We start from the raw sequence: 27304 nt of genomic DNA on the forward strand, positions 1-27304 counted from the left end.
AGGGTTTTAGAGGAGATGGTGTTGTTGAAGATGTTGATGAAGATTGGCCTCCCAAAGATGAGAGGGTTGTTGGTGATGACGATGGCTTCGATTACCCCCTCTGGGAGGGAAGTTCCCCCAGTGGAATCACTCTGCCGGAGGGCAAAAGTGCTCCTGCCCAAGTTCCGCCTCAAGACGGCGTTGCTCTGTCCCAAAAGTCCTCTCCTTTTGTTTCTAGGTCAAAAGACCTTATGTAGCAGAAGATGGGCACCGGGGGTGGGCTGGCCACAACCCATCAGGGCGCGCCTAGGGGGTCTGGCGCGCCCTGGTGTCTTGTGGTCACCAGGTGGTCCCCCTCCAGTAGTTATTTTCTCTAGTATTTTTCATATATTCCAAAATAGTTCTCTGTAATTTTTCAGCTCGTTTGGAGATGTGCAGAATAGGTATCTCTGGCATAGCTTTTCAAGTCCAGAATTCCAGTTGCCAGCACTCTCTCTCTCTTTGTGTAACATATTATGAGAGAAAAGGCATTAGAATTACTCCATAAAGCATTATTAAGCATAAAACATTATAAATAACAGTAGAAAAACATGATGCAAAATGGACGTATCACTCGGCAGGACAGCTTCAGCTCCGTACACCACGAAAAAGGGAGTGTGATTGGTAGACTGATTGGGGGTCATCCTCAGGCCCCATAGAATTGACGACAATTCAGTGACCCAGGCACTGGCTGCATGCTCCATATCATGCATGAGGCGTGGCTTTAACCCCTGAAGGATCAATCCATTCGCTCTCTCAGCTTGTCCATTCGACCGTGGGTTAGCCACGGATGCATAGTCAACCCGGGTGCCTTGGGTGGCACAAAATGCTCTGAACTCTTCCGAGTCGAAGTTCGAGCAGTTGTCAGTAATGACGTTGTGGGGCACACCATATTTTAAGACTATCTCTTTCATAAAATTGATTGTCGTTCAGAGTCGAGCTTCTTGATGGGTTTAGCCTCAATCCACTTGGTGAACTTGTCCACTGCAACCAGCAAGTGAGTGAATCACTCGCCCGCGTTCCGAGGGATCCCACCATGTCGAGTCCCCAAACTGTAAATGGCCAGACGAGTGGGATTGTCTTAAGAGCATATGCGGGCTTGTGTTATAAGTCTGCATAGAACTGACAACCGGTGCAATATTGGACTATCACTTGGGCGGCTTCGTCGGTGCGTGGTCAAAAGAAACCGACTCGGTAAGCTTTAACCATGATCGTCTGAGAGGATGTGTAGTGTCCACAAGTTCTCGAGTGAATCTCCTCTAAGATCAATCGACCTTCCTCCAGAGAGACGCAGTGATGAGTCACACCGGTGACACTCTTTCTGTACAACTGGTCGCCCATCATAGTAAAGGCCTTGGACCCGCATCTGGCGGGCCTCGACTTCATCCTCCGGAAGCTTCTATCTGAGAAAGTATGTGATGTACGGTACCGTCCAATTGGGCATGATTGACAGGATCTCCATGACCAGGTCGATAACTGCTGGGACCTTGATTTCAGTCAGATGAGAGGGACCGACTGCTTGCGGGGGCTCTTTGGTGAAGGGATCTTCTTTAACCATCGGGGAATGAAGGTGCTCCAGGAACACATTGCTGGGTATGGGTTTTCGAGTGGACCCGATCTTCGCCAGATCATCTGCTACTTGATTCTTGGCTCAGGGGATGTGATGAAGCTCCAGTCCCTCAAATTTCTTTTCTAACATTCTCACTGTATTGCAATATTCCGTCATAGCAGGGCTCCTGATGTCCCACTTCTTCATCACTTGATTCACAATGAGATCCAAGTCACCGTAGACCATCACACGTCGAATGCCGAGTGAGATGGCCATACATAGCCCATAAGGAGTGCTTCATACTCAGCCTCATTGTTGGAGGAATCGAAGTGGATTTGCAGAACATAACTGAGTTGATCGCCCTTCAGAGACACTAAAACTACTCCGGCTCCTAAACCATTCAGCATCTTGGAACTTTCAAAGAACATGGTCGAGTGTCCCAGGTGACTCTGAGTCGGTTGATGTTGTTCTGTCCATTCAGCCAGGAAATCAGCTAATGCTTGGGACTTGATCGCTTTTTTCGCCTCAAACTTGATGTCCAGGGGCAAGAGCTCGACAACCCACTTCACCACTCGATCAGTCGCACCCCGATTGTTCATGATCTCAGATAGCGGGGCATCGCTAACGACCGGCATGTTGTGCTCTTGGAAGTAATGGGCTACTTTCTTCGCAATAAGATAGATGTCATATACGAGTTTCTGATAATGAGGATACCTCTGCTTGGACGGAGTCAGAACTTTAGAGATGTAATAGACTAGGCGCTGAACTTTGTAAGCTTTGCCCTCTTCTTCTCGCTCGACGACGAGGACAATGCAGAAACTTGACCAGTGGCTGCAATGTACAAGAGCAACGACTCATTGCTGTCCGGAGCGACGAGAGCTGGCTAGGTGGAAAGCTGGGCTTTGAGCTCAACAAATATTGCTTGTAATTCAGTAGTCCACTTGAACGAATCAGACTTCTTCATCAATCAGTAGAGGGGCAGTGCCTTCTCACCGAGGCGAGAGATGAATCGGCTCAGAGCCGTGAGGCAACCCGTGAGCTTCTGTACATCATGAAGCCATTCTGGACGTTTCATTTGTACTCTTGCACTGATCTTCTCAGGATTGGCATCTATTGCTTGTTCGGAAATGAGGAATCCAAGTAACTTGCCGCCTGGCACTCTGAAAGTGCACTTTACTGGATTCCGCTTAATATCATACCTTTGCAGATTTGCGAAGGTCTCAGCGAGGTCAGCCAGTAGGTCGGAACCTTTTCTGGACTTGACCACTATGTCATCCATGTATGCCTCGATGTTCCGACTGATCTGTGCATGTAAACACTTTTGGACCATGCGCATGAAAGTGGCGCCGGCATTCTTGAGACCGAATGGCATGGTGATATCGCAGAAGCACCCGAATGGGGTGATAAAAGCTATTTTTAGTTCATCTGGCCCATACAGTCGGATATGGTAGTACCCAGAGTATGCATCCAGAAAAGACATTCGCTCACACCCCGCAGTGGAATCTATGATCTAATCTATACGAGGGAGCGGGACATGGACCTTGGGATAGACCCGATTGATGTGCTTGAAATCAATGCACATCCAGAGAGACTTATCTTTTTTAGGAACCATGACGACATTGGTGAGCCACTCAGAGGGGTACACCTCATAGATGAACTTGGCTGCTACGAGCCGAGCAATTTCCTCGCTAATACTTTCCTCTTTTTTTAGACGAATGACGAAGACATTCCTTCATACGCTTGGCCTTTGGATCGACTCGCAAACGGTGCTCAGCCAGTCCCCTGGGTACACCCGGCATGTCGGATGGCTTCCATGCGAAGATGTCCCAGTTCTCACGGAGGAACTGGATGAGCACGGCTTCCTATTTGCTGTCGAGTGTTGTTGATATGTTAGTGGGTGCGGAGTTGGGTCCCTCTGGACGAATGTGCACTGGCTTCGTATCGCCAGCCGGCTGGAAAGCGGATTCCACAACAGGTTTCTTGGAGCGCAGCTGATCACACGGATCGGCATTTTTCTTGTACTCTTCTAATTCCACCATAGCCATTTGTTCATCTGCAATCTTGGACCCTTGCTGCAAACGCTCCTCTGCATGCTGCCTATTGCCGATGACTGTGATCACGCCTTTCAGGCCAGGCATCTTAAGCTTAAGGTACACATAACATGGGCGGTCCATGAAGCGCGTGTAAGTTGGCTAACCAAGGATGTCATGATAGGCGCTGTCAAAGTCAATCACTTCGAAAGTTAGCCTTTCTTTCCTGAAGTTCTTTTCATCTCCAAAGACCACGTCCAGAGCGATCTGCCCGAGTGACTTTTCTTTCTTGCCGAAGATCACTCCGTGAAACTGCATACTGCGCTCGCTGAGATGGGACATCGGGATGCCCGTTCCCTTCAGGGTCTTAGGTTAGAGTATGTCCAGACAACTTCCACCGTCAATGAGGACCTTACGCAACCGAGTGCCTCCCACAAAAGGATTGACCACCAGCGCCTGCCGCCCAGGGGTGGCAATGTAGGCTGGGTGGTCCAACTGATCAAAGGTAATCGAAGTCTTCGACCAGTTCAAAAATTTCGTTGTCGCCAGCATGGCCATGTTTACTTCACGGTTGATGATCTCCAGTCGAGTCTTGCTCTCAACATCCGCAAAGATCACCAGAGTCGCATTGAGACTATGATAAGCTTCATTTTTGTCTTCATCATCGACATCATCTGGAATTTTATCACTCGACTGGTTCTCCCGAAACTACTGTATCAGCAATCTGCACTGCCGAGTAGTATGCTTGGGCAATATCAGATTGCGATGTTCATCTTTTTTGGTATGAATGTGGCACAGCAAATCAAGGACATCCTGGCCCGACTGGTCTTTCTTGTTTCTCTTTATCACTTCTCTTTGTTCTTGGCTTGTCCGGCCAGAGCGGCGACTTTAGCCTGGGCCGATCCGTCAGCTTTGCGCTTCTGCTTCCGACTGGGGTTGTTGCTTCCAGGACTGGGCTCACTGGTATTTCCTTTATTGTTGCGGAGACGGTCTTCCTCTTCACCATTCGCATACCGAGTGGCGATTTCCATCATTCGGTTCATGGTCAAGGGCTTCGACCGACCGAATTTTAGGATGAGCTCCCAATATCCGACTCGCTCCTTGAAGGCGCATACGACTTGGTGTTCAATGACGTTCTCAACCACATGATGCAGGGTTGTCCAATTCTGAATGTACTCCCTCAAGGTTTCATTCGGTTTCTGCACACAATGTTGCATCTCAGTCAATCCGGCAGGGCGTTTGCACGTGCCCTCAAATGTTTTGATGAACACTCGAGCCAGATCCTCCCGTCAATAGATGCTAGTGGGAGTGAGCTGGTTGAGCCAGGCCTGGGTTGACCCCTCCAACATCAAAGGAAAATGTTTCATAGACACATAATTGTTGCCCCCTCCAATATGAATAGCCACTCAATCCTCTAACCACGTCTCTGGCTTGGATTCACCGATGAACTTACTCACTCCAGTCGTCATTCTGAAGTTGGGGGGAATCTCTACGGCCCTGATTCCTCTACTGAAGCACTCGAGTCTAGAGACAAAGGCTCCACTTCCACTTGGACGATCTATGTCCATGTTTTCTCTATGAGCTCTGCCTCTGTTAACCAGGTTCTAAGTGAGAACAGATCTCGCGTTAAACCGTGTGTCGGGGAGGTCGAATGGTTCTCTCTAGCGATAACCATCACAGTGGAGGGGAGTTTGGCCCTCTGATCATTGTCGTAAGGACGCCTGTCGTCGTACAGCCAGGCCACGTACGAGCCATCCCGCGGAGTGGGCGTCGACATGCGGTGATGATCATCTTGATGCCGCAGAGGCATGTATCGATCGCGACCTTGCTCCAAGTACTGATCTCAATGATGGTCTCGGTCATCTCGCCACTGAGGTGAATGTCTATCTCTTCTTAGGGCCACCGGACTGTGGGCCGACTGGACGGTGTCCTCCCTGGCGGACCTGCTACGAATCCTATTGCGTGACTAGGACACAGTTGAATTCTACTCTTCATCCGCCTTGAGCAAGGCCCGGATCTACCGTAGGACCTCTCCTGCCTCGGATCGAGATAGCTGGATGGAATCTGCTATCCGAGTGACCGCCACCAAATTCCGAGTGGGAGTGCAGAATATCTGGTAGCTTCGCTGCGGGTCACTTGAGAATAGTTGTCGCTGTCAATGACTGGAACTGGGCTGATGTTGCCGGTGTGCTTGAGCTTCGAGTGTCTTTTGGAACTCCTCCAGATGAGTGCGCTCAGCCAAGTTGGCTTGGCGCGTGGCTTCCAAGGCCAGAGCCTCGGAGTCATCCCAATGATGGGCGTCCGGAGGGCCTGCTTGCTTCTGCGCTGCAACTCCTCCCTCTGTTGCCGAGTGAGAGGTTCGGGGTAGTACTCATCGGCGTGACGGTCTCCGCCGCTGTCTAGGTCGACATGCGATGGGCTGTTGACTCCCGCACTGCCACAGGCGTACCCAGGCGGACTGTGTTGGGAATCGTCCATCAGCACATCTGCAGTGGGATCGCTGCTCTCACACTCGGATATGTCTTCTGAGTCCTCATGCAAGGAGGCGAACAAATTGAGGACAGGCTCATCGGGCTTGATTGCCGCGATTTGCAGGGCCGCAACCTACAGGGCCACTTCGTGCTTGATCCACTGCTGAAGCCGCGAACATCCAGAATGCTTGCGGCGGTGGCTGGTGGAGTGAGGATGCGCCGACTGGTACGGTGCTAACGGTTGTCGAAGAAGAACGCTGAAAGTACTTGCGCGGAAGTGCGTTGCGCCATGAATGGGCAGCCCCTCGACATCCAGCGGGGCTTCCTGAAGCCACGTTGAATCATCGGCGACGAAGCTGAGGACGCCGAAACGGATCTCACCGCCAAGAGTCAGTCCGCCACCGGAAACCATGTTGATGATGAGAAAATCGCAACTATGTCGGAAGCCGCTAGACGCCTGTCCCACGGTAGGCGCCAACTTCCATGGGTATAAGTTTGATAGTAGTGTGTAGGGCTACAGATTAGAGGGCAAAGCCTAGCTACGGCACAGTTGTTACACTCGGATTTACAAGTTCAGCCCCCTCGCGGTGGAGGTAATAGCCCTACGTCTCGGTGCTCTGGAGCTGTTGATTGAGTGTATGATTTACAAGAGGTGTGAACCCTTGTTGTGGAGCCAAGGGGTGGCTTATATAGAGTCCGCCAGGTCCCCATGAATGTTGCCATAACTGAGGGTTAAAGAGAGGGTTTAAGGGCGCCAGTTAGTTACTGGTAACAGACATACTAATTACACTTGATGAGGGTGGACACATGTCCTAGCCGTTCCGATCTTGAGAGCCTCATGGTCTTCTCTGTCCAAGTGATGTCAGATACCCCGAGTGAAATAACCCGGTCGAGTGAAGGGTATCTATTTTGAGTGGTTGTTAGCTTCCGAGTGACCTTCGGGTTGTAGAACATCTGAACGTTGATCTGGCCCAAGGGCCCAGTAGACAGTGCGTGGTGTCTTAGGGTAGGGTCTCTAGGTCAGGCCTGTTACCCTATCCCTAGCATATGTCCTCGTCACTACCCATAACTACGGTCAGGTTTACTATGTTCTGATCTTTGTTGGCAATGTGGTCTAGCATCTCATCAACTTTGTCACTATCACATATCTCTTCCAAACCAGCTATTCCCAGCCCAGCATCCCTCACATAATACATGTAATCTTTAGGTCCATATCCTACTATCTCTATGAGTGCTAAAAGATTGAAAAAGGTGATGTTTGAAACACATATAGACCTTTCAATTTATCACTGTCATGAAAGTGGAGTCTAACTTCCCAAACATCACCAGCCAAGCTACAAAACAAATACACTACACATTTATTAAACAGTCCATAACAACTATTTAAAATTCTAATAATTAATTGCAGTACATAACTACTACAAACAGAAACAATGAACAATTTTAATGTACAGTGCATACCAACTACTAACCTTTAAAATTATACCTCTGATAATAACATTAAACACTAAGCATTAGACACTTTACCTCTGATAAAAACATAAAACAGTAACCATTTTAACTAGACCATCCATACCAAGTTATGAAAATTTTAATTAAACAGAACATTACTACTACAAACAAAAACAATGGACAATTTAAATATACAGTGCATACCAACTACTTGAATTAACTGAGTCAATAAGAAGCACTATAATTTGAATTATATTGTCTACTAATAAGGTTACACATTGTTCTTTAAATTATACAATCTAATTGATAGGGTAGGGCAATATCAATGTCCACTACTATCTAATTGACAGTGCAGAATCCCCAATTTGTATTACAACGCTAACCCTAACGCTAGAATCCCAAGTTTGGTTCAGAGCAGAATCCCAAATTTGGTTTAGAACCCTAACCCTAACGCTAGAATCGACAGTAAAGGAGGGGGAGAAAACTTACTCCACACCGCCGAGTGCAGATGGCCGCTGGTGGCTCCCCGTCGGAGTCGCCTGCACAACATGGGCGAGAGAGCATGCGGCACGGTACTCGAGCAACAGAGACAACGCTCTACTCTGCGGGGCCTGGATAGGGATAGAGCTCCTGTAGACCTCCTCCGGTGGCTTTGGATCTCTGCCGCCAAGCAACCCTCATGCGCCATGTCCGTCGGCGTCAGGGCTCGCTGTCACCATGGACGGGACAGAGAGAGAGAGAGGAGGGCGCGGGGAAAGGGGGGATGTTGAGATGGAGGGAAAAGGAAAACCCGAGCCGGTTAAGACCTAGCAGCGCCGCCAACATCGTCAGTTCGGCGCCATTATGCCACATCATCAAAAGCGGGACCCACATGTCACAATCAAGGTTAAAATTCCCAAAGAGACGGGTCGGTGTTTTCAAAAAAATATCAAGCCCAAAATCAGTGCTTTATGGCAAAAATTCGTAGAACGATGTTTTCTGCAAACCTAGGCTTCAATGTGGTAATTTTCTGCAATGCACTCCTCAAGTAGGGTCGAAGTCAATACTACAACAGGAGTCCCCTTGAGCCCGAGTCATCGATGTGTGAGTAATTTCCAATAGGCACATAGGGTAGATGAGATCCATTATGTAATAGTTATTAGATTTGTTAGGGTTTGATGCTTAGTGTCATCTATCTTGTCATACTTATCGACGAATATTATTGCAATCCCCCACACTTGTGGGTTTATCAATCATATTTTTTGGAGCTAGATCAGGTGGGTTAGAGAGAGAGAGAGAGAGACCGGATGGATGGATTTATCATGGGGTGTGTCGCAGGTTGGGGTCCTAGACGGGCATAAACGTGACTGCTTTCTCCCTCCTTCACTATTTTCTCTCACCATGCATGGATCTCGAGCCAAGCATTGTGTGGTATAGATAGGGCCAGCTGGGGTATTGGTTGTTAGCACATTTTATAGAGTTTGTCCAACTTAGACAAAGTTGATTCGGCACAAATTTACAACCTTAATTAATTTAGAATGAAGAGAGTAGAAACTATCAAGCAAATTCTGTATTTACACAGGTTAGTGTGTTGTGATCAAGTTGGCCTAGAGTACTAGCTGACACGACTACCGGGAGGTTTGTTATCAAATGGTGACTGGAGCACCGCTTCATGTTCAAGGTGAAAATTCTTGTTTTGGCCTTCATTGGTCGGCCACAACAACCACAAACTTGTGTCCATACCTTTTTTCTAACATCAATTTGTGCCGTTACCTTGTTGAAGGAGTTATCTCTTTGCAACATGGCAACGGCGGCATCAAAGCGTGTACCCCTTCTTGAAGGCATTGAAGAAGTCGACCTAGTCCTAGGTATTAAAGTCATATCTTGTAATGGTTCTGCAGTACTTGTCTATGTTATGTACCCTGCTTGATGACTATTTTGGACTTGTTGCCTTGCATCAAATTCAATAGAAACGGACGTGTGCATCACAATGATGGAGGGGCAGGGATTTCAATTGCTTTTCGGAAAAATAAAATCCAAAGTGTAAATGTACAATGATCACGTAAATGGTCCATCTCTCTTTCTATATTGACTTACGTTATTGATGCAACATATAGGGATACATAATTAATTCATTGTCGGTGTGGTCGCATAGAAGATAAATAGTGTAGTAAAGAGCCAATCATAGCAGATCAAACTACTGGGACTTTACATTTGTGGTGTCCAATATAATTTGTGCCTTTTCTCCCTTAGCATGTTTAATTATGGCATAGCTATCTGAAGATTATGGCAGTGACTTGCAGCCAAGCCATCAAAGTTGTGCAACAGGGCGGAACCCATGCATAATTGCAGCAGACCACACTTTCTCCAGGTCCAGCACTGTGTCTCCGCACTCATCCTCGCTCCATCCCTCCAATGCATGAACAATTCCAGCGACGCGCCACGCGCTCATGACCCTCCTTGGCAGCCAATTCTGAAAACAATCAAAGTTGGCAAATAGTGGATGATGTACTGAAGCTCTTCCAAAGTTATTTGCAGCTTAGCACGGCCATATTACCTCGCACGAGTGCACGTTTTGCATCGATTCAGGTACACCCATTGCAGGAGTCATCGCATAGGTGCAGCAGTCCTTGCGCTCCATCTTTGGCGGGAACTGTGAGAATGGGATGAACTTTGTTCCTCGCGGTGCCCTCAACTGCTCAGCAGCATCCAGACCTTCTCCAATGAGCCACACCTGGAAACATTGAGGCCAACTAGTGAATAGTGATGTGGTTTGTTAATTAGAGATTATGCTATTCTATATGGTGCAACCTATTCATCTCCTATAAGAACGGGCAAAATTCAGAAGCCCCTTGTTTTCAATTCTCCTTCTTACCTCTGCAGTGCTAGTTGTTGATAATACAAGATTGCCGGCTTCATTTTCAGGTATACAGGGCTTAAGGAGATGGTACTCTTGCTTGTTTGTCACTATGACCTGCCCAATACGATTGGCTTGTTACATTTTAGTACAAAAATCCATTTCAATTTGTGTGTATGATTGAATTTGAATTGGGGCAGATGTGGCTAGGTGGTTCTTACTTTGACGTTTTTCTTGCAGAGTGCTGCAGCAACACTACGAGCGACCTTCGAAATCTTTCCGGCAAGGATAACTTGATTTGTGCCCTGGGGAATAGTATGGATGACCACTGCAGCAGCTAGGCTAGTGCCATCCACAAGTCTTACCCCCAACTTTGGGTATTTCTGCAGATAAAGTTCTCCACTTCCATTGAGGCTATGCGCCTGATGTTCAAGATATTGTTATCAGTTACAAGCTGTGCTACGATTTGAAATGCAGAAGATTTGAACAATGAAAGAAATCGCATACCTGATTCAGAAGTCCAAGGCTAACAACTTTAGCTCCTTTCTTACCAGCTTCAGATATTGCCTTCTCAATCAGGTCATTGATTGCCTCCTTCTCCTTGTTCAGTCCATACTGCAGAAACGAAAAGGTTACAAATTTGCCCAATCAATATATTTACCAGCTGTATTCTTGATTAAAATTCAAACATGATATATTCTTACATGGAAATTGTATCTTGGTATAGCCCATGACTGCATCCGGAGCTTCTTCATGGAATTCCTCTCAACTGTGAACCAAGAACCGTATGCCCACGTCAGTACCATGGACAGCCATGACACGGGCCACATGATCCGCAGTTGCCACATGGAAGTGTACGGCTTGGAGGCGTACTGGGCGAACCCGGTCCTTATATGGTAAATGGACTGCAGGCTGGTGAGATGCGTAAGGTGAACCACGTCTACTTCTTTCTCCTTGCCCTTGAGTGAGTTTTCATACAGCGTGTCCGTCGACTTGTCCATAGTGTTGTATATGTAGTCATAGAACGGCATGAAAAGAGAGTAGTTTGTCCGGAACTGAGTGTGGTGAAGAGAATGAAACCTAGAAGCAAGCAACAGTGCAGACTACACACTGAGAATCATGGCAACAAAAGCTCGATTTTACAGAGTAAAATCTACAATAACTGAACTTTGCCTTGCTTTATCTGCCTGTGTTTGAGAGTATGATAAAGGAGAGCTGTCTTCTTTGCACAAGTAGAGGGAACACTTACGATGGTGTGTACATGAGATACTTGAGAGGGGGGATCCATTCGAAGAGCCGATTAGGCACCAGTTCGAAGTTGCAGTGGCCCATGTTGTTCATGAAGTCAATGTAGATCACATAGATCTCGAACGTGATTATGGAGGCAGTTCCAGTCAGTGCGCAGGTGATCATTGGGACCGAGAACAGCAGTTGATAGGCCAGTAGCTCGGCAAAGGGATGGATGACGGCTGCATTCACATAACATGACGATGACTCGTTAGGTGTACTTGTTCAGAAAGAGAAGATCTTGTGAGTAAAAGGAGAGCAACTAGTAGCTCGATGCATTCAGAGCATGCTTGGATACGTTTTAGTCCCATGAGTAAAAGTAGTGGGACTAAAACTTGCTAGTCTCACCCATGCTTGGATCCAAATACTAAAGAGACTAAAATCTAGTTATTGAGCATTTATTATCCTCCAAACCCTCCAATCCAAAACTAAGGAGAGGAATTAAATGAGGAGAGAGAGAGCTAATACATATTTTAGTAGGTTTCCCATGACTAAAAGATTTTAGCCTCAAGACTAGTCCTAGCCTCTCTTTAGTCAGGGGTGCTTGGAACTTTAGCCTCTAAAAAAGACTATTTTTAGTCAGACTAAAAATAGTCCCTTGATATATATCTCCAACTGTGTGAATTAATTGTCAGCGGATATGATTCTAACATGATTCTGTATAGCTAATTGATTGTGATTGATTGTACTCTTCCCCTTTCTCCACCGTAAGAAAATATGCCTGTTCTATTCGAAGTGTAGATGCATATTATGGAGCATGTTCACAAGAGCATGTAGAGCTCTGCCAGACTCAACAAAATAAAATGTAGAGCTCTGCCTCCACACTGAAGATACTAGCTAGTTGTAACTTATGTCATCAAATCAGAAAAAGGAAACTATGTCCTACATTCCTACCAGTATTAAGTTGTAACATATGCTACTTTACTAGCTTAAAGACTGATTGTTTGAACATTAACATGTGAATACAACTGGCACCTGACAGCATCCAGGTACGAAGTTTAAACATTTACCCATTAATTTTGCTGACAATAAAATGCATACTTTTGATACGGAAGCATTTTTAACATGACAAATCTTTTTCGCGAATATGCTTTGAAGCATATCATTGCATTGATAGAGGGTAGGAAATACAGGGAAGCACCCTAGCCACGTGCACAAGCTGGCATGACCGGGACCCTAGGCGCGTAGACGACAGAGGGGATGCTTATGTTAGAGTTGTATCGAATATCATTGTACAAAGTAGGTTACAATTGGACAACTTGATTACAATTGGACTTGTAGTTGTATTGTGTTTATAGGATATGAAGTAGTGTTCAAGTAGGACACTTGTATCCCATGCCTTTCATATATAGCGGGGTAGACATACGATGCAATCTATGCCAACATAATAGCATGGGCACGCGGGGGAGTCGGCGGCGTGTGCCGGCGTCCGGGCGACCGGGGTGCGGTATTGTACCGGTGCCATGGGGAGGAGCGTCCGTAGTCAAGCCTCGGGGATGTAGCCATATCGGTGAATCTCGTTAACAAATCTCGGTGTCGTGTTTGTATGATTGCTTGGTCCTCGAATAATCGATCGATATGCCTTGAATTAATTCTAACAAATGGTACCATGAGCTAGATTATTTAGAGGATAAAGGTTGATTTAGAGGACGGATTGTCGTCGAGTTTGGCACGACGACGACGTGCGGAAGAGATGATGCATGGAGGTCGTCAGGGGCACTCCCGACGAGATCGGAAAAGAAGCAATCGGAATCCTAAGCAGCGGAAGTGCACAGCAGGGCGTCGGCTAGATCGATGGATAGTGCGTGCGGCGACCGCGTATCGGATCGATCTGCTCACGATGGCGGTGGCAGGGTTACGCCGGGATGCAACCAGGCGTGGCGCACGGCAGTGGCACGGGCCGTCCAGCAGCCAGGCCGGGCCAGCGAGGACTAAAGGCGTGTGGCCTGTATGCTTCGTAGAGTCAGTCCCTAAGCGGGGGCGGCCAGGGCGGCGCTGGCTACCAAGCCCAACAACGGAAGGGTGAGGTGGAGCCGGCTAATGGCAAGTGGGGAGCTCCTAACCGGCGCCTTAAGCGCCGGTTCAGGAAGCTGGCGCTCACAGCCGCGCCTGCTGGGCCGGCCCACGACACGCCTTCTATACACAAGAAAAAATACCATCTATACCACAAAAAATCCCATAAAAAGTATCGCTTCCTTCAGGATTAGACCACGCGACCTCTACTACAAGTTCCAATGGACTAACCACTAGAGCAATCAATCGATCATGGATATTTTCAGCGCGCACGAATTAAGAATAACTAAAGTCGCGCTATTTATTGCGCACAGATTTTGGAAAACGTAATTTTTTCGGGACGAAATTTGAAAATTCACAGATTTCAAAATAATCACGAATTGAAAAGGTTAACGAACTAAAAAAATCATTGATTTTAAAAAAGTTCATCAATTTTGAAAAAAAAAGTACATCAATATCAAACAGGTTCGTTTGAATTTGAAAAATGTTCATAGAAATTGAAAAAAAGTTCATCGAATTTGAAAAAAGTTCGTCGAAATATAGAAAAGGTTCATCAAATTTGAATAAAGTTCATGGAATTTAAAAAAAATGTATTTTTCGTTTTTTGTTCGTGATTTCAAAATGTGTTCATAGTTTTAAATTTATACACATTTACAAATTTTGTTCACAATTTTAAATTGTTCAGTGTACATCAAAAAATGTTCAATGGGTATTTAAATGGTTTTTCAGCGTATATCACAAAATTGTTCAATGTGTAGTTAAAAATTGTTCAGATTATATTACAAAAATGTTCAATGTATAAAATTTGTTCATCTTATATAAAAAAAATGTATAAATATGTTTTAAACTAAACCACAAAAATGTTCGCTCTGCAGTTAAAAATTGTTCATCATACACCGAAAAAAATGTTCATTGTATATTTGAAAATCGCTCGTCCTATATAAATTTTTGTTCATGTTCTCAATAATTGTTCATGTTTAAAAAATTGATGGAATTTTAAAATTTTAAAAATTTTACCAACCATGAAAAAAGTTCATCAAGATTAAAAAAAAGGTCATCAATTTTGGAAAAAAAGTTCATCGATTTGAAAAAGAGTTCACGGGTTTTCAAAAAACGGTTCACGAATTCGAAAAAATTCATAAAGTAGGAAAAGGTTCATCGATTTTGAAAAAAAGTTCATCGATTTGAAAAAGATTTCACGGATTTTCAAAAATGGTTCACGAATTCAAAAAAAGTTCATCATTCTGAAAATAGTTCATAGAATTTTAAAAAAAGTTCACGCAATTGAAAAATAAATACAGAATGGGAAAAAGAAAAAAGAAAGAAAAGTAAAAAACTGTTCCAAAAAAAACGGTTCCCAAAAGTGGGGGATTCCGCGACCGTCACAAAGAATAAACCAAACATGACAGAACTGGACACATATGTAGGCTTATCGTAGTGGTTGGTTCGCTGCTCTTTGAACCTAGAGATCGTAAGTTCGAACCCTGCCTCAGACACCATTTTTTGCTTTGATTCAGTTTGAACAGAATTAACAAAAAAGACAATGGGCCGGCCCGGCGCAGCAGGGGGGTGTGCGCCCGATTGCATAATGTACTGTAACGGGCGCAGCACCCTGCCTCAGACACCATTTTTTGCTTTGATTCAGTTTGAACAGAATTAACAAAAAAGACAATGGGCCGGCCCGGCGCAGCAGGGGGGTGTGCGCCCGATTGCATAATGTACTGTAACGGGCGCAGCGGGCGCCCTTTAGGGTTTGCCTGGCAAGTGCTACGAGATGCGTGACAGCGTGAGCGAGCGGGTTGCGTGCGGAAGCCAGGAGCGATCGTGAGTTTGACTTGTGGCTGTGAGAGATTTGTTGGAAAAAAAAGGGGTCGGTTTCGAGGATTTGCACAGCGTATTGGACATGAAAGTTGCTGGCTATACTATTAGGTTGATTCAAGAAAAGAGAGTCACAGGTGTCAGGTCGTGGAGTTGAGTTAATTGGAATACTTTGCTACATACACAAGACTACAGGGACTTCTTTTGGGTTCTTTGCTTGGTAAACTGGTCAAAGCTGGTGGTGTGGCAGCGATGTCGTTCAACGGGCAATCAAAGGGAAACCGAGGATGGCGACATGCGTATAAGGCGAGGAGTCTGGGGCGTGTCGTGGCAAGGGTCATGCATACATAGGGCGTCAAGCAATGCACAGAGATGTGCGGAGGCGGATACGACGCAAGGTGGAGCATGGTTGCAGTCGGATTAGTTCAGCTAGTTTGGACTGGACAGTCTGATGGATCGACATGGATGTTGGTCAAAGCAGAAGACGGCGGTGATTTCAGCGACGACGACATAGGAGCGTGATGTTGTTGGTGGCCGACTTCTAGGGCGTGGAAACACGTGGTGCGGGCCCGAGGGCTTTTGCGGCTTCTACAAGACTATGGCGCAGGGTTGATTCAAGGCAGTGTACACATGAGAGAGCTTCAAGTCGACGGGGCGCCGGGGGGGGGGTGGCATGTACAACCACCATGGAGTCATGTTGAAGGTGGTGCTGGAGTCTGATGGATGACTTCACTCTGAGCTGATGGAGGGGCTACGACATAAATGCATGGAGAGTCGAAGTCTATTTCAGCAGGAAAGCGAGAGGCACATGGATCGGATTGGGTACCAGTAGTCTGATGAAGACGTGATACTCGGCATCGGTCGGTGATGATCGGTGGTTCTCTGCAATAGGGGTTTGAGTGTGTGGGTTCGCGACCCGGGAGACTCGACCGGGACAGCAAAGGCTCGACGCGATGATAGCGGCAAGGCGTGCAGTAAGCATGGGACATAGCGACAGACCAAGAGACTGGTGGTTAGACATGTGGTCAGACAAATTGTGCAGGGGTGCTGAAACAGTGTTGACGAGTACCGGGTTCAAGTGTGAATGGGTCTATCGGTGCCGGTTGACGGACATGAGTTGACCATGGAGAATCTGCAAAAGTGGCGGGAAGTCTTAATGTCAAAGGCTGAGAGAGTACATGGCCGTATATTCTGTGGTGTTCAATGCACATGGCAAAGTGCGGATGACAAATACAGAAGGAGGCGGAGTGCTATAGCTGTGGGACATATGCCAGAGACTATCCGGGAAAAGGGTGAGACAACTGTGAATTTGACTCAGGATGACACAGGGCGACGGTGAAATTCCTTCAAGTTTCAGATAAGCAGTCAAGAAAGAACGGTGATGTTGAGTTCAAGTAACTCTTATACGTGGCGTCCAATATGTGGGTTGTTCATTTTCACGCAGACAGTGGTCGATGTGTGATGGCGTTGGACGATACTCCGGAAGTTGAGAGCACAAGGTAGAGTAACGAGGAACTTAATTTTGCTCGAGTGTTGACTGTGAAGAAGACGAGAAGGGACTACAGTTGCAGGTGGAGTCACATGGAGTCTTGGAGTAGCAGCGGTGCTCATGGCGTATCTCAAGTCCAATGTATATGGAGGTTCGACGCATGGATGAATTCAAGGTGGTGAAGGATATTCACCAAGGCGGAGTTTGTTAGAGTTGTGTCGAATATTATTGTACAAGGTAGGTTACAATTGGACTTGTAGTTGTATTGTGTTTAGATAGGATATAGAGTAGTGTCCAAGTAGGACACTTATATCCTAGGTCTATCATATATAGCGGGGTAGACACACGATGTAACCTATGCCAACATAATAGCACGGGCACGCGGGGGAGCCGACGGCGTGTGCCGGCGTCCGGGCAGCCGGGGTGCGGTATTGTAGCGGTGTCATGGAGAGGAGCGCCCGTAGTCAAGCCCCGGGGATGTAGCCATATCGATGAACCTCGTTAACAAATCTCAGTGTCATGTTTGTGTGATTGCTTGGTCCTCGAATGATCGACGGTATACCTCGGATTAATTGTAACAGCTCAGCGCCAAAAGTAGTAACTCAAGTTACAGGGATTAATATATTTAGTCCTTTGGCTCCGGAAGCTGCCCAGGAGCGAGCCTCCTCCTTGATCATGCAAACAAGTGTCGAGGAAGAGGGTGTAGTCTTGTCGAAGATTGCGGCGTTGCGGTGTCACCAAAGTGACCAGGCAGTGAAGGTGGCGATGGAGGCCAGGCCACGTCGCAGGGGTGCCGGAGTAGCGTCCAAGACCGTGGACAACCAGTCGAAGAAGCTAAACGATCCATCTGTCGGGAGAGTTGTGGGGCGGCCCCGGGAGAGAACCTCGTGCCAAGTAACCCAAGCGAAGACGCAGCCCACGAGGATGTGGTGAAGCGTCTCGGGCTCCTAGGAGCAGAGGATGCAAGTCAGCTCATGAGGCAGACTGCGACAGACGAGGCAATCGGCGGTCCAACATCTGTTTTAGGATGCCAGTCAAAGGAAGAATTTGACGAATAGGGGTGCCCAGGTCTTCCAAATCAGGCGCCAATGCGAGGAAGAAGTAGAACCCAAGAATAGCGCATTATAGCATGAGGGCGCCGAGTAAACTCCATTCTCAGTCCGGCGTCATCGGATCGTATCTGGTTGCGGGGTTGGCATCACATGTTGTAGCTGGCGCCAAAGGTCGACACATTCGACGGTGGCGACCGGCCCCAGGGCTCCTGGATGTCAAATATCCAAGCACGGTCGTCGTGCATGATCTTGCCATCCGTGAGGAGCGCTGCCTCTTACTAAGCACAAGTGCCACCAGGGCAGGTGCGAGGCTGAGGATGAAATTGCCGTCGAGCCAAGGATCGACCCAAAAATGGCAAGAGCTGCCATTGCCAATGGTCCACGTCTTGGAGGCCAGAGAAAATTGGAGCACCTTGGGGTGAGACGATGGCTGAAGATGAGACCAAGGGCGCGAGGGACCCGTAGCCTGAAGCGAGAGCCACCTGACTGACCGGGTGGGGGGTGCAATGGCAAGAAGTATATGCACATGCATGGCACACAGAACTTGTCGAACCAGAGGTAAGGACAACTCCAACGTGCCGACCCATTTGGTCCGCACGTGTCCGTTTGGGTCCGGGCGGCCAAAAACCACGAACCAACGTGTCGCTCTCACTGCAAATATTGTCCACTTCGTGTCCGTCCGAATGCCCTTCTGATCCAATTTTGGGTCCGATTTGCGTCCACACAAACACGATATGGATGAACCGGGGTCCTCTCGATGTCTGCCTCGAGCCCGCGTGCCAGTCGCCCAACCACCGTCTCCAGTCCTATTCAATGCCACACATGCGCCCAGGCCCGCTTGTCAACCCTAGGAAGTGTATGGACCCGTTCATTTTAATGGCAAGCGTACCATGGGCGACCGCCCCATCCACTTCCATCCCCCACCTACGCTTGCTCCCTGGGCAGCCGACATGAACCCTGACCGCCGCCACCATGGTCTTCTTCAGCAAGCGTGGCAAGCATGACCATGAAGCCGGGTCATCGTTGAGGCTTCGCTCGGCCAACTTCATGATGGCGGTGCGGGGCCGGCTAGCACGCCAGCACATGTACATTCCCGTGCACCATTGCCACTAACTAGGAGTACCGTGTGCCTTTGTAGTGGTCGGGCGTCAAACTCCCGCACGGCTAGCACCTCATTCTGGTGCCGACAGTGCCGCAATCTGACCACGCGCGCGCGGTCAAGATCTGAGCTGCCCGAGCTCCTCTACCACCCAAACTACACGGCAAACTCACCGTACTAGGATGGGTGGTTTGTCATGGAGCACGACGTGCTCGCGGCCTACCAACAGGTCTTTTCCTGGATGCAGGCGTCAATGTTCATCGTCCTGACCAACGAAGAGGACAACACCGCCGCCTAGGGCCACGGGCTGCTTCTTTTAATTTTTTATGTTATTTTCTAAGTTTTAGTTAGTGTAACTAGACTTTCACCAGCGTTTTAAATATAAAGTTTATATTTTAAAAAAATATTTGAATTAAATTATTTTTTAAATGACCGACTCTCACAAGGGTCGGCCAACCTACGGCCTGTCGGACGAAACCGAACTGTTAGAGTATATTTGGTAGTTGTAGATATTCATATCGTAGACTGCCATATGTATCCGGGGTTGCCTTGCACCCCTAGTACTGTACTCTTATATATACCGGTCGAGGCCTCAATGCAATACAATCAATCCATCAGTTATATCAATTCTATCTATTAATATGGTATCACGAGGTTAGGTTCGGATCCTTGGCCACAAAACCTAATTCTTCCGCTGCTTCTCACGCACCCCCGTTCTTCTCGCGCCACCGGCCGTCCATCACGGTGCGCAATCAGCGCGCCCCCGGGGAGGTTCCCTATGACCTCCGCTGGGGGCAGTGCCCTCCTCTGTGGCGGATCGAGTTAATCCACCGCCGTCTCGTGTCCAGCAGCAGCAGATCGAAGTGTACCTTGTCATCCGTCATGGAGGCCGTCGACGACGACCCCGATCCGCGCCGCCGTGGTAGCAGCCGCGGTCTCCTTGTGGCGCACGTGTTCTTCCCCACGCTGCCGTGGTGGCAGCTAGGGCTTCCACGGGCGCCCTCCACCTGCCGTCGACCAGTCCCATGGCGGCGCCACCCTTCCATCCGGCCACCCCGGAGGTCTATACGGAGATTTGTTGCTGCTGATTTCTTTTTGGTAGTTTCTCTGATTTTTTACTCGATCAATGATCGAGATTGAGTCGCCCACCGCCCGTCCATCCCACGCCTCTTCTTCGACATCATCACCGGCTGTTCTCCTTCAACACCCGTGTCATCCGGGCTGGTGTGCGGTGCGCGGCGGGGCACCACCCGCAGCGCCGCCAGGCTCCTCCGCAACACGGTCCCCAAGCCGGTCGTCCCCGACTTCTCCGCCATGACTCCGACCTGCGCAGCATTGTCGTCCGTCGTCTCACACGTGCGTTGTCGGTCTGATCAACTGACCGGCGTACGGTCGCGACACGTACGGATTTGGGACGAGTGTCTTCAGTACGCGTGCATCTCCACCGACACGAGGGTTGCGGCTGCGTCGTTTGCAGCGCCGTTCTCCCTGGTCCTCTCCGCCATTGCATCTTCATCGCCATCGACTACGTCCTCGACATCGTCTACGACTACGTCAGTGCGCACCTTGTGCGCGTGGTCTTCATCAAGTTGTTCGAGTTCTTCGCCGTCTCCTTCGAGCTCCGCCGCCGCATCATATGGATCATCAGGCCTTGCACCAGATCGTCCGGGTTCACCTCTTCGCTTCGTCCAGCACCACCTCGTCGTCAGGGTCGTCGTCTCGTTCCTCCCCTTTGTTTACTCCGACAACTGCGGGCTGCATCGGCATCTTCTACCCCGCCATTGTGCGCCTGCGACCTTTGCGGAGGCCTTCTCTGCTGGTCCCTCCGACGACAACGCTTGGTGTGCACCCTCCCTCGCACGTCCAGTATTGGTAACACCGGTGCGTGCCATCGTCCCCGAGGCATTTTTTGGGCCTAGCAAACCCGAGCCTGTCTCGCCCGTCGGCTCCGGACTGCATCGACTTCGGCATCGACCCCCTCTTCGACTGCCTCGATGTATCGCCGTCTTCGTCCTAGGTGGCTTCCTCCTTACCCTCGGCAACCTCGACAGCTCCACGTCAACCACGGCTACCCTACGCATGGCACCCTCCACCATGACTATACACCCTACAGCTCGGTTTCCTCGACATCGGCACAAAGGGCTACCATCTGCATGAGTTACTCGCCGGTTATCTTCTCCAGTCTCACCGTCTGCGGTGCTCCCGCTGTGACTGCGGGGGGATGTTATAGTATATTTGGTAGTTGTAGATATTCATATCGTAGACTGCCATATGTATCCGGGGTTGCCTTGCACCCCTAGTCATGTACTCTTATATATACCAGCCGAGGCCTCAATGCAATACAATCAATCCATTAGTTATACCAATTCTATCTATTAATACGAACGTCTTCGGCCGTTTAGCCGATGGCCACCACCTGCGCCTTCGCCCGACTGCGCACCAAAATGAGTCGTGTGGCCAAGGACCTGAAAATCTGGAGCAACAGCCTGATCGGGGACACGAGGATTCAGTTCCACATCGCCTGTGAAGTCATTCTGCGCCTGGATGTTTCCCAAGAGAGCCGGCGGCTCTCGACGGCAGAGGCAGAGCTCGGGAAGGGCCTGAAGATCAAGCTGTTGGGTCTTGCGGCAATCGAACGCTGCAGGAAAAGGCAGGCCTCCCGGCTCACCTGGCTGCGTGCGGGAGACGCCCCCACCAAGTTTTTCATGGCCAAGATCAGCTCGAGAAGACGCAAGAACTTCATCAACGCCCTGAAAGTGGGAGACAACATTGTGACTGCACATGCAATTCACGAGCACTTCAACTGCATCCTAGTATCCTCTCAACATCGAGCTACATCGGTCAACTGGGATGAGCTGCGTATGCCCACGCTACAAGCAAACGGACTGGACAACCCATTCTCTGAAGACGAGGTTTGGGCGGCGATCAAGGATTCACCGGCGGAAAAATCGCCTGGGCCTGACGGATTCTGCGGGATGTTCTTCCGTAGTTGCTGGAGCATCATCAAAGAAGACATCATGCACGCGTTTCAGCAGTTCTACCACCTGGCCGGGCAAAATTTTGGGGCTCTGAACACTGCGATCATCGCGCTCATCCCCAAGAAAGACGGAGCAAGTTGCATTGTTGACTACAGACCAATTAGCCTGATCCATTCAATTGCCAAGTTGATCTCCAAAGTTCTCTCGCTCCGTCTAGCCTCTATGGTGCAGTCTATCGTCTCGCCCGCACAGACGACTTTCCTGAAGACCAGATGCCTGCACGACAGCTTTGTATATGTCCCGAACTGCGTCAAGAGCCTGCACCACAGTAAAACACACGGCGGTCCTCCTGAAACTTGACATCTCGAGAGCCTTTGACAATGTCTCCTGGGAGTATCTACTAGAGTTGCTCACAAGACTAGGGTTTAGTGCACGCTGGCGGGATTGGATTTTGCTCCTCCTCGCCACCTCATCATCGGCCATCCTCCTCAACGGGTCACCAGGCGCGCGCATCCTCCATCGACGGGGCCTCAGGCAGGGAGACCCACTATCCCCCCTCCTCTTCATAATCGCGATCGACCCCATACACCGCCTGCTGCAAGCTGCCGAGGAAGCCCTGGAGATCATGCCAGTTCCTCGTAGGGAGGTAAAGCTCAGGGTGAGTCTGTACGCCGACGACGTGATCATCTTCGCAAACCCCGACAAGGAGGAGATCGATCACCTGATGCATATCCTGCAAAATTTCGGCGACGCCTCGGGCCTTCGGATCAACCTTGCCAAGTCCACGGCCACGCCGATCCACTGCAACAACATCGACCTGCAGTATGTTTTCCAGGCGTTTCGCGGCCCGATCGCCCCCTTTCCAATTAGGTACCTAGGTCTTCCAGTAACGACGGGACGGCTTCGCCTAGTTCACCTACAGTTCATCCTTGATCGTATCCGTGCCCGGCTAGCGGGGTGGAAGGGACGAATGTTGTCCATGGCGGGCAGGCGCGCTCTGGTCCGCTGCGTCCTCTCGGCCCTGCCCAACCTCTTACAGCACTTCAAGTCCCAAAGAAGCTGCTGAAGGAAATTGACAAGTGCAGGCGGCGTTTTCTCTGGGGAAAGGATCAAGAAGTCTCGGGCGGTAGCTGCAAGGTTAGCTGGGAACGGGTCTGCTCCCCGGTTGAGCACGGCGGACTCGGTGTCCTGAACCTATCAAAGTTCAGCCGCGCGCTTCGGCTGAGATGGCTATGGCACAGTTGGAAAAACCCCACTCGGCCTTGGGTGGGTACGGAGCCACCATGCGATGCCTCGGATCATGCTCTGTTCAACACAGCGACGGCTGTTACTGTCGACAACGGCAAAACGGCGAGCTTGTGGCACTGCTCATGGCTAGGGCCGGTGCCGCTGAAGTTCTGCTTCCCGTCTGTCTTCAAGCACTCCAGGCGCAAGGGCAGAACTATGGTGCAAGCCATCAGCGGCGACCGCTAGGTTTTGGACCTAGCGCATGGCAACAACGTCGACCTTGTCAGCGAGGTTATCTCCCTGCATCGACTCTCTGGCAGCTCAACCTTCAGGTAGAAGAGCAGGACCAAATACGCTGGAGCTCGGAGGGGTCAGGCCAGTACAGCTCCCGCTCGGCCTATGCCATCTAGTTTTTGGGTTCGACGTCGGTAACATATCAGGCCATGATCTGTTAAGCCTGGGCTCCAGCCAAGCTGAAGATGTTTGCGTGGCTCCTCCACCAAACCCGACTGTGGTGCAATGATCGTCTCCAACGCAGGGGCTGGCCAAACTGCTACTTTTGCCAGCTGTGTTTGAGAAACCTGGAGACGGCGGGGCACCTGTTCTGGAGCTGCCCCTTTGCAAAGACAATCTGGGCAAGTTTATCCTCCTGACAGCACTGCAGGGGCTCAGCATCGCGTGCGAGTACATCGACAACAGCTCGCTGGAAATTATGGAGGCCATGGTAGCAGCGATGCAGCCAGCGCATGCTAAAGGGATCAAGTCACTAATTATGCTCGCGCTTTGGAAAGTTTGGCAGGAGCGCAACAGCCGCGTTTTCAGGAAACAAGAGGCGACGGCGCAAGATGTCATCAAGGCCATCAGGAGAGAGTTCTGTCTTTGGCAACAGGGAGGTTTCAAGCACATTCAGAGCCCCTTCGGGGATCCGCCGTGAGATTTTAGGGTTTTAGCTCTCGGTGCCTCAGGCACCTCCGCCTATGTTTTTCTCTTTTTTGGTAGTTTTTCTTTACTCCTTGATGCCTGGATCATCGCCTTTGTCATTTTGTCATTTGCTCCCTGCTTAATCAATGAAACACCAGCCTTGGCTGGCCAGTTAAAAAAAACAGACAAAATGTGCATTAGGCGTGTTGGAGTTGGCCTAAGCGCTCTCCTGGCTAAGAAGCGAGGCCTTCCAAGAGTTGTTGACGAGTGACATCAAATGGGAAGAGGTCACCTTCAGAGAGGTGGAAAAACGACAAATCTAGTGATACAGTATAATAGCTAGGTGTGTCTTTGGGTACGGACAGCGTTGGCAGCAGTTCCTATGTCGGAACTGTTGGTGGGGTCACCCTCTGAATGTTTCAAACATATTGAAAGTACAGGTAACAGGTTGAGAATTTTGATTGATGATTACGCTGCATGTGTTAGACGGGGTTAAACCATGTGATAGCTCACCGGCTAATTAATTAAGCATGTTATAAGCGAGGGTCACGTCGGAAAAAAGCATGTTAAGTGAGGGCGCGAGGGGGCCTCACATGTGATTGGCTCGGTGACGATGGAGGCGTGGTGGTGCGAATGGTAGCGCGTGTAGAGGAAGTGGTGGTGCAGCGCGCGGTGGAACCAGTAGTAGAGGAACTCGACCGGGCCGGCGTGCAGCAGCAGCAGCAGCACCGCGCCGTCAGTCCTCCACCATGGCAGGTTCTGCCCGCCCGGCATGTACACCGCGCCCAGGAGCAGCAGGATGGCGCTCAGGATGATCTGATCGTCCCTGCCGTGCGCATTATACACACACATGTAAACACATGCAACGTTAGTACGTTTTCTTATTATCCTTTTGGTGGATATAAGTCGACCAGCTACTAGAGCATATGTAGGAGCATATATACGTACCAGTTGCGCTCGCGGTCGACCTGATCGAACTCGATGCCGCGGTCGACGATCTGGCGCTTCCCGCGCGCGTTGTAGAGGCGGGACACGGTGATCCATGCCTGGTCGTGGAGCGCCCGGAGCAGCATCGACGGGAGGATGGCGACGTAGCCCAGGTCCAGCTCCCTCCACCCCTCGGTCGCCGCGAGGTGGCACCCGTGCGCCACCCATGGCGCCAGCACAAGATACTGCATATGCATTCGTCATCTCATCCACAATATATGTTGGATTGCTTGCGATCGAGGAGGTGCAAATCTGCTACTGCTAGGTACGTACCTTGAAGCTGCCGAGCCTCTTCCATGGCCACTCGCTGAGGATGCCGGGATTCGTAGCCATCGCAAGCTAGATGGTACTACTACGTACGTACCACTCAGCGAGGAGATGCCTATGATATGATGGCTCTTTGCCACCTGTGGGCTGTGGCGACGAGATGACCGCTGTATCCACTCGATTTATAGGCCCGTTATGTGGGTGGATGTAAAGCAGGTGGTCTAACATCCTACGTTGGTGTCAACATAACTACACTTGAATGGGTTGGCCGCAATAGGTAACCACAAATTGGTCCAAACTCCAATCCTCTGCTTGATTTTTTCCTCTTAGGGCTAGCCTCTTTGATTTTTTCCCTCTTAGAGGTAGCCTCTGATTTAATGAGAGCGGTGTGCTCCGATCCACAAAATCGTCCGCACAGCTATATGGTGTAACGCTACAAATGGGGACGGTTTTCTTTTTTGGGTGGACGGAATATGGGGACGTGCTGTTACGGGTAGAATTCATGGACCAGTGTGGATCATAAAATTGAATTTGTGGGGCGGTCTTTTAAGGGACACGAGCAAATACTCCCGCCGTTCTATAATATAAGAACGTTTTTAACACTACACTAATGCAAAAACGTTCTTATATTATGGGATGGAGGGGTAGTCTAAATATAGTCGTAATTGGGACCAGTGGCGGAGGATGAAAAAAATTAAGATGGGACGAATTTTAAAGCATAATTTTGTTTGATGCAAAACCATTAGTGAGTACGTACTCACTAATAGTGCACAAGAAGAGTATTTAACCAAAAACTAACATATTTCATGAAACCATGTCCAAAAACTACCACTTCACAAATTTATGCCAAAAACTATCACTTTTTACTAGGGATCCCTTTTTACTAACCCGTACCAAAAAACTAGCACTTTCGAAAAATGACCAGTTTAGAAGATTTAAACACTGACAAGTGGGGGCCACCCATCAAGGCTGATGTGGCAGGAAACACCGTTTATTTTGACTGTTAAGTTGACCGTTATGACATGTGGGCCCCACACGTCAGTAGCTTCTTCTTCCTCCTCCTATATCTCTCTTGGTCATTTCAACGAACACCTTGTCTTCGTGCCCGCGAGCACTGGTGTCGTCCATGTCGCCCACCTAGAGGCAATCATCCACCGCGTCCTGAACTAAAGCGCTGCAGATATTAGTAGTAGCGAGTTGCCCAAAAGCCCGCTGCTGCTAGCCATGTATAACAGTAGCACGGGCCACCACGCTGATACACGTTAGTTGTAGCGCCGTATCAGTAGCGCGGCACCCCGCGCTACCGATACACCTAAAACGCGCGCTACTGCTAGGCTTTTCCCTACTAGTGCACGCCCGTCCGTCACCGGCAGCGCCAGCCGCCCCGTCCACACCTCCCCGTAGACGATGTTCACCGCGCATGGCTACGAGAAGAACGCCGCGGCGGGCACGCCGGCGGCCCGCGCCACCCGCCCCGCCCATGGCAGGTGCGAGTCGTACACCAGCAAGCGCACTGCGGTCGTCTCCTCCGACAACAGGAGGTCGCGCAGCGTCTCGGACCCCGCGGCCTCCAGCCGGGAGAAGTACTCGGCGGGGTCCGGGCACGAGGCGAAGCCACCGGCGTCGAATCCATCGAAGATGGCGGCCACGCGGAAGGGCACGCCAGGGGGTGGGGTGGAGGAGAGCACGTGACGGGTGGAGACGAACGTTGGGCGGAGGCCCTGGCGCGCCAGGCGGCGGCCGAACTCCAGCATCGGGTTCGTGTGGCTCGGGGTGTCAATGCAACGATACCGGCGTGCGCACGGTGGAC

The 27304-nt window shown here is 49.5% G+C and overlaps 1 protein-coding gene across 1 annotated transcript; it reads right to left on the minus strand.

Annotated features, from left to right (window-relative positions):
* Positions 1 to 9490: 9490 nt before the first annotated feature.
* LOC123120828 (very-long-chain aldehyde decarbonylase GL1-5) lies at positions 9491 to 25661 on the minus strand. The gene is made up of 10 exons (XM_044540818.1): positions 25501 to 25661; positions 25189 to 25412; positions 24834 to 25066; positions 11606 to 11825; positions 11061 to 11436; positions 10864 to 10971; positions 10578 to 10778; positions 10375 to 10473; positions 10057 to 10233; positions 9491 to 9972 (listed from the first exon to the last, which is right to left on the minus strand). Exons 1-10 carry the CDS (start codon positions 25558 to 25560, stop codon positions 9811 to 9813), a joined length of 1860 nt encoding a protein of 619 aa, XP_044396753.1. The 5' UTR covers positions 25561 to 25661; the 3' UTR covers positions 9491 to 9810.
* Between the last annotated feature and the right edge of the window lie 1643 nt (positions 25662 to 27304).

Source organism: Triticum aestivum, chromosome 1B, assembly GCF_018294505.1.
Source record: "Triticum aestivum cultivar Chinese Spring chromosome 1B, IWGSC CS RefSeq v2.1, whole genome shotgun sequence".
In the NCBI taxonomy this organism is placed as follows: domain Eukaryota; kingdom Viridiplantae; phylum Streptophyta; class Magnoliopsida; order Poales; family Poaceae; genus Triticum; species Triticum aestivum.

Bases quoted from the DNA above. Each gene is read 5' to 3' on its own strand.
- LOC123120828 (XM_044540818.1), bottom strand. From the start codon at position 25,560: ATGGCTACGAATCCCGGCATCCTCAGCGAGTGGCCATGGAAGAGGCTC. The intron at 10,474-10,577 runs GTAAGAACCACC...CGTATTGGGCAG, and splicing joins TCTGCAAGAAAAACGTCAAA to GTCATAGTGACAAACAAGCA. The intron at 10,234-10,374 runs GTAAGAAGGAGA...CAATGTTTCCAG, and splicing joins CAACAACTAGCACTGCAGAG to GTGTGGCTCATTGGAGAAGG.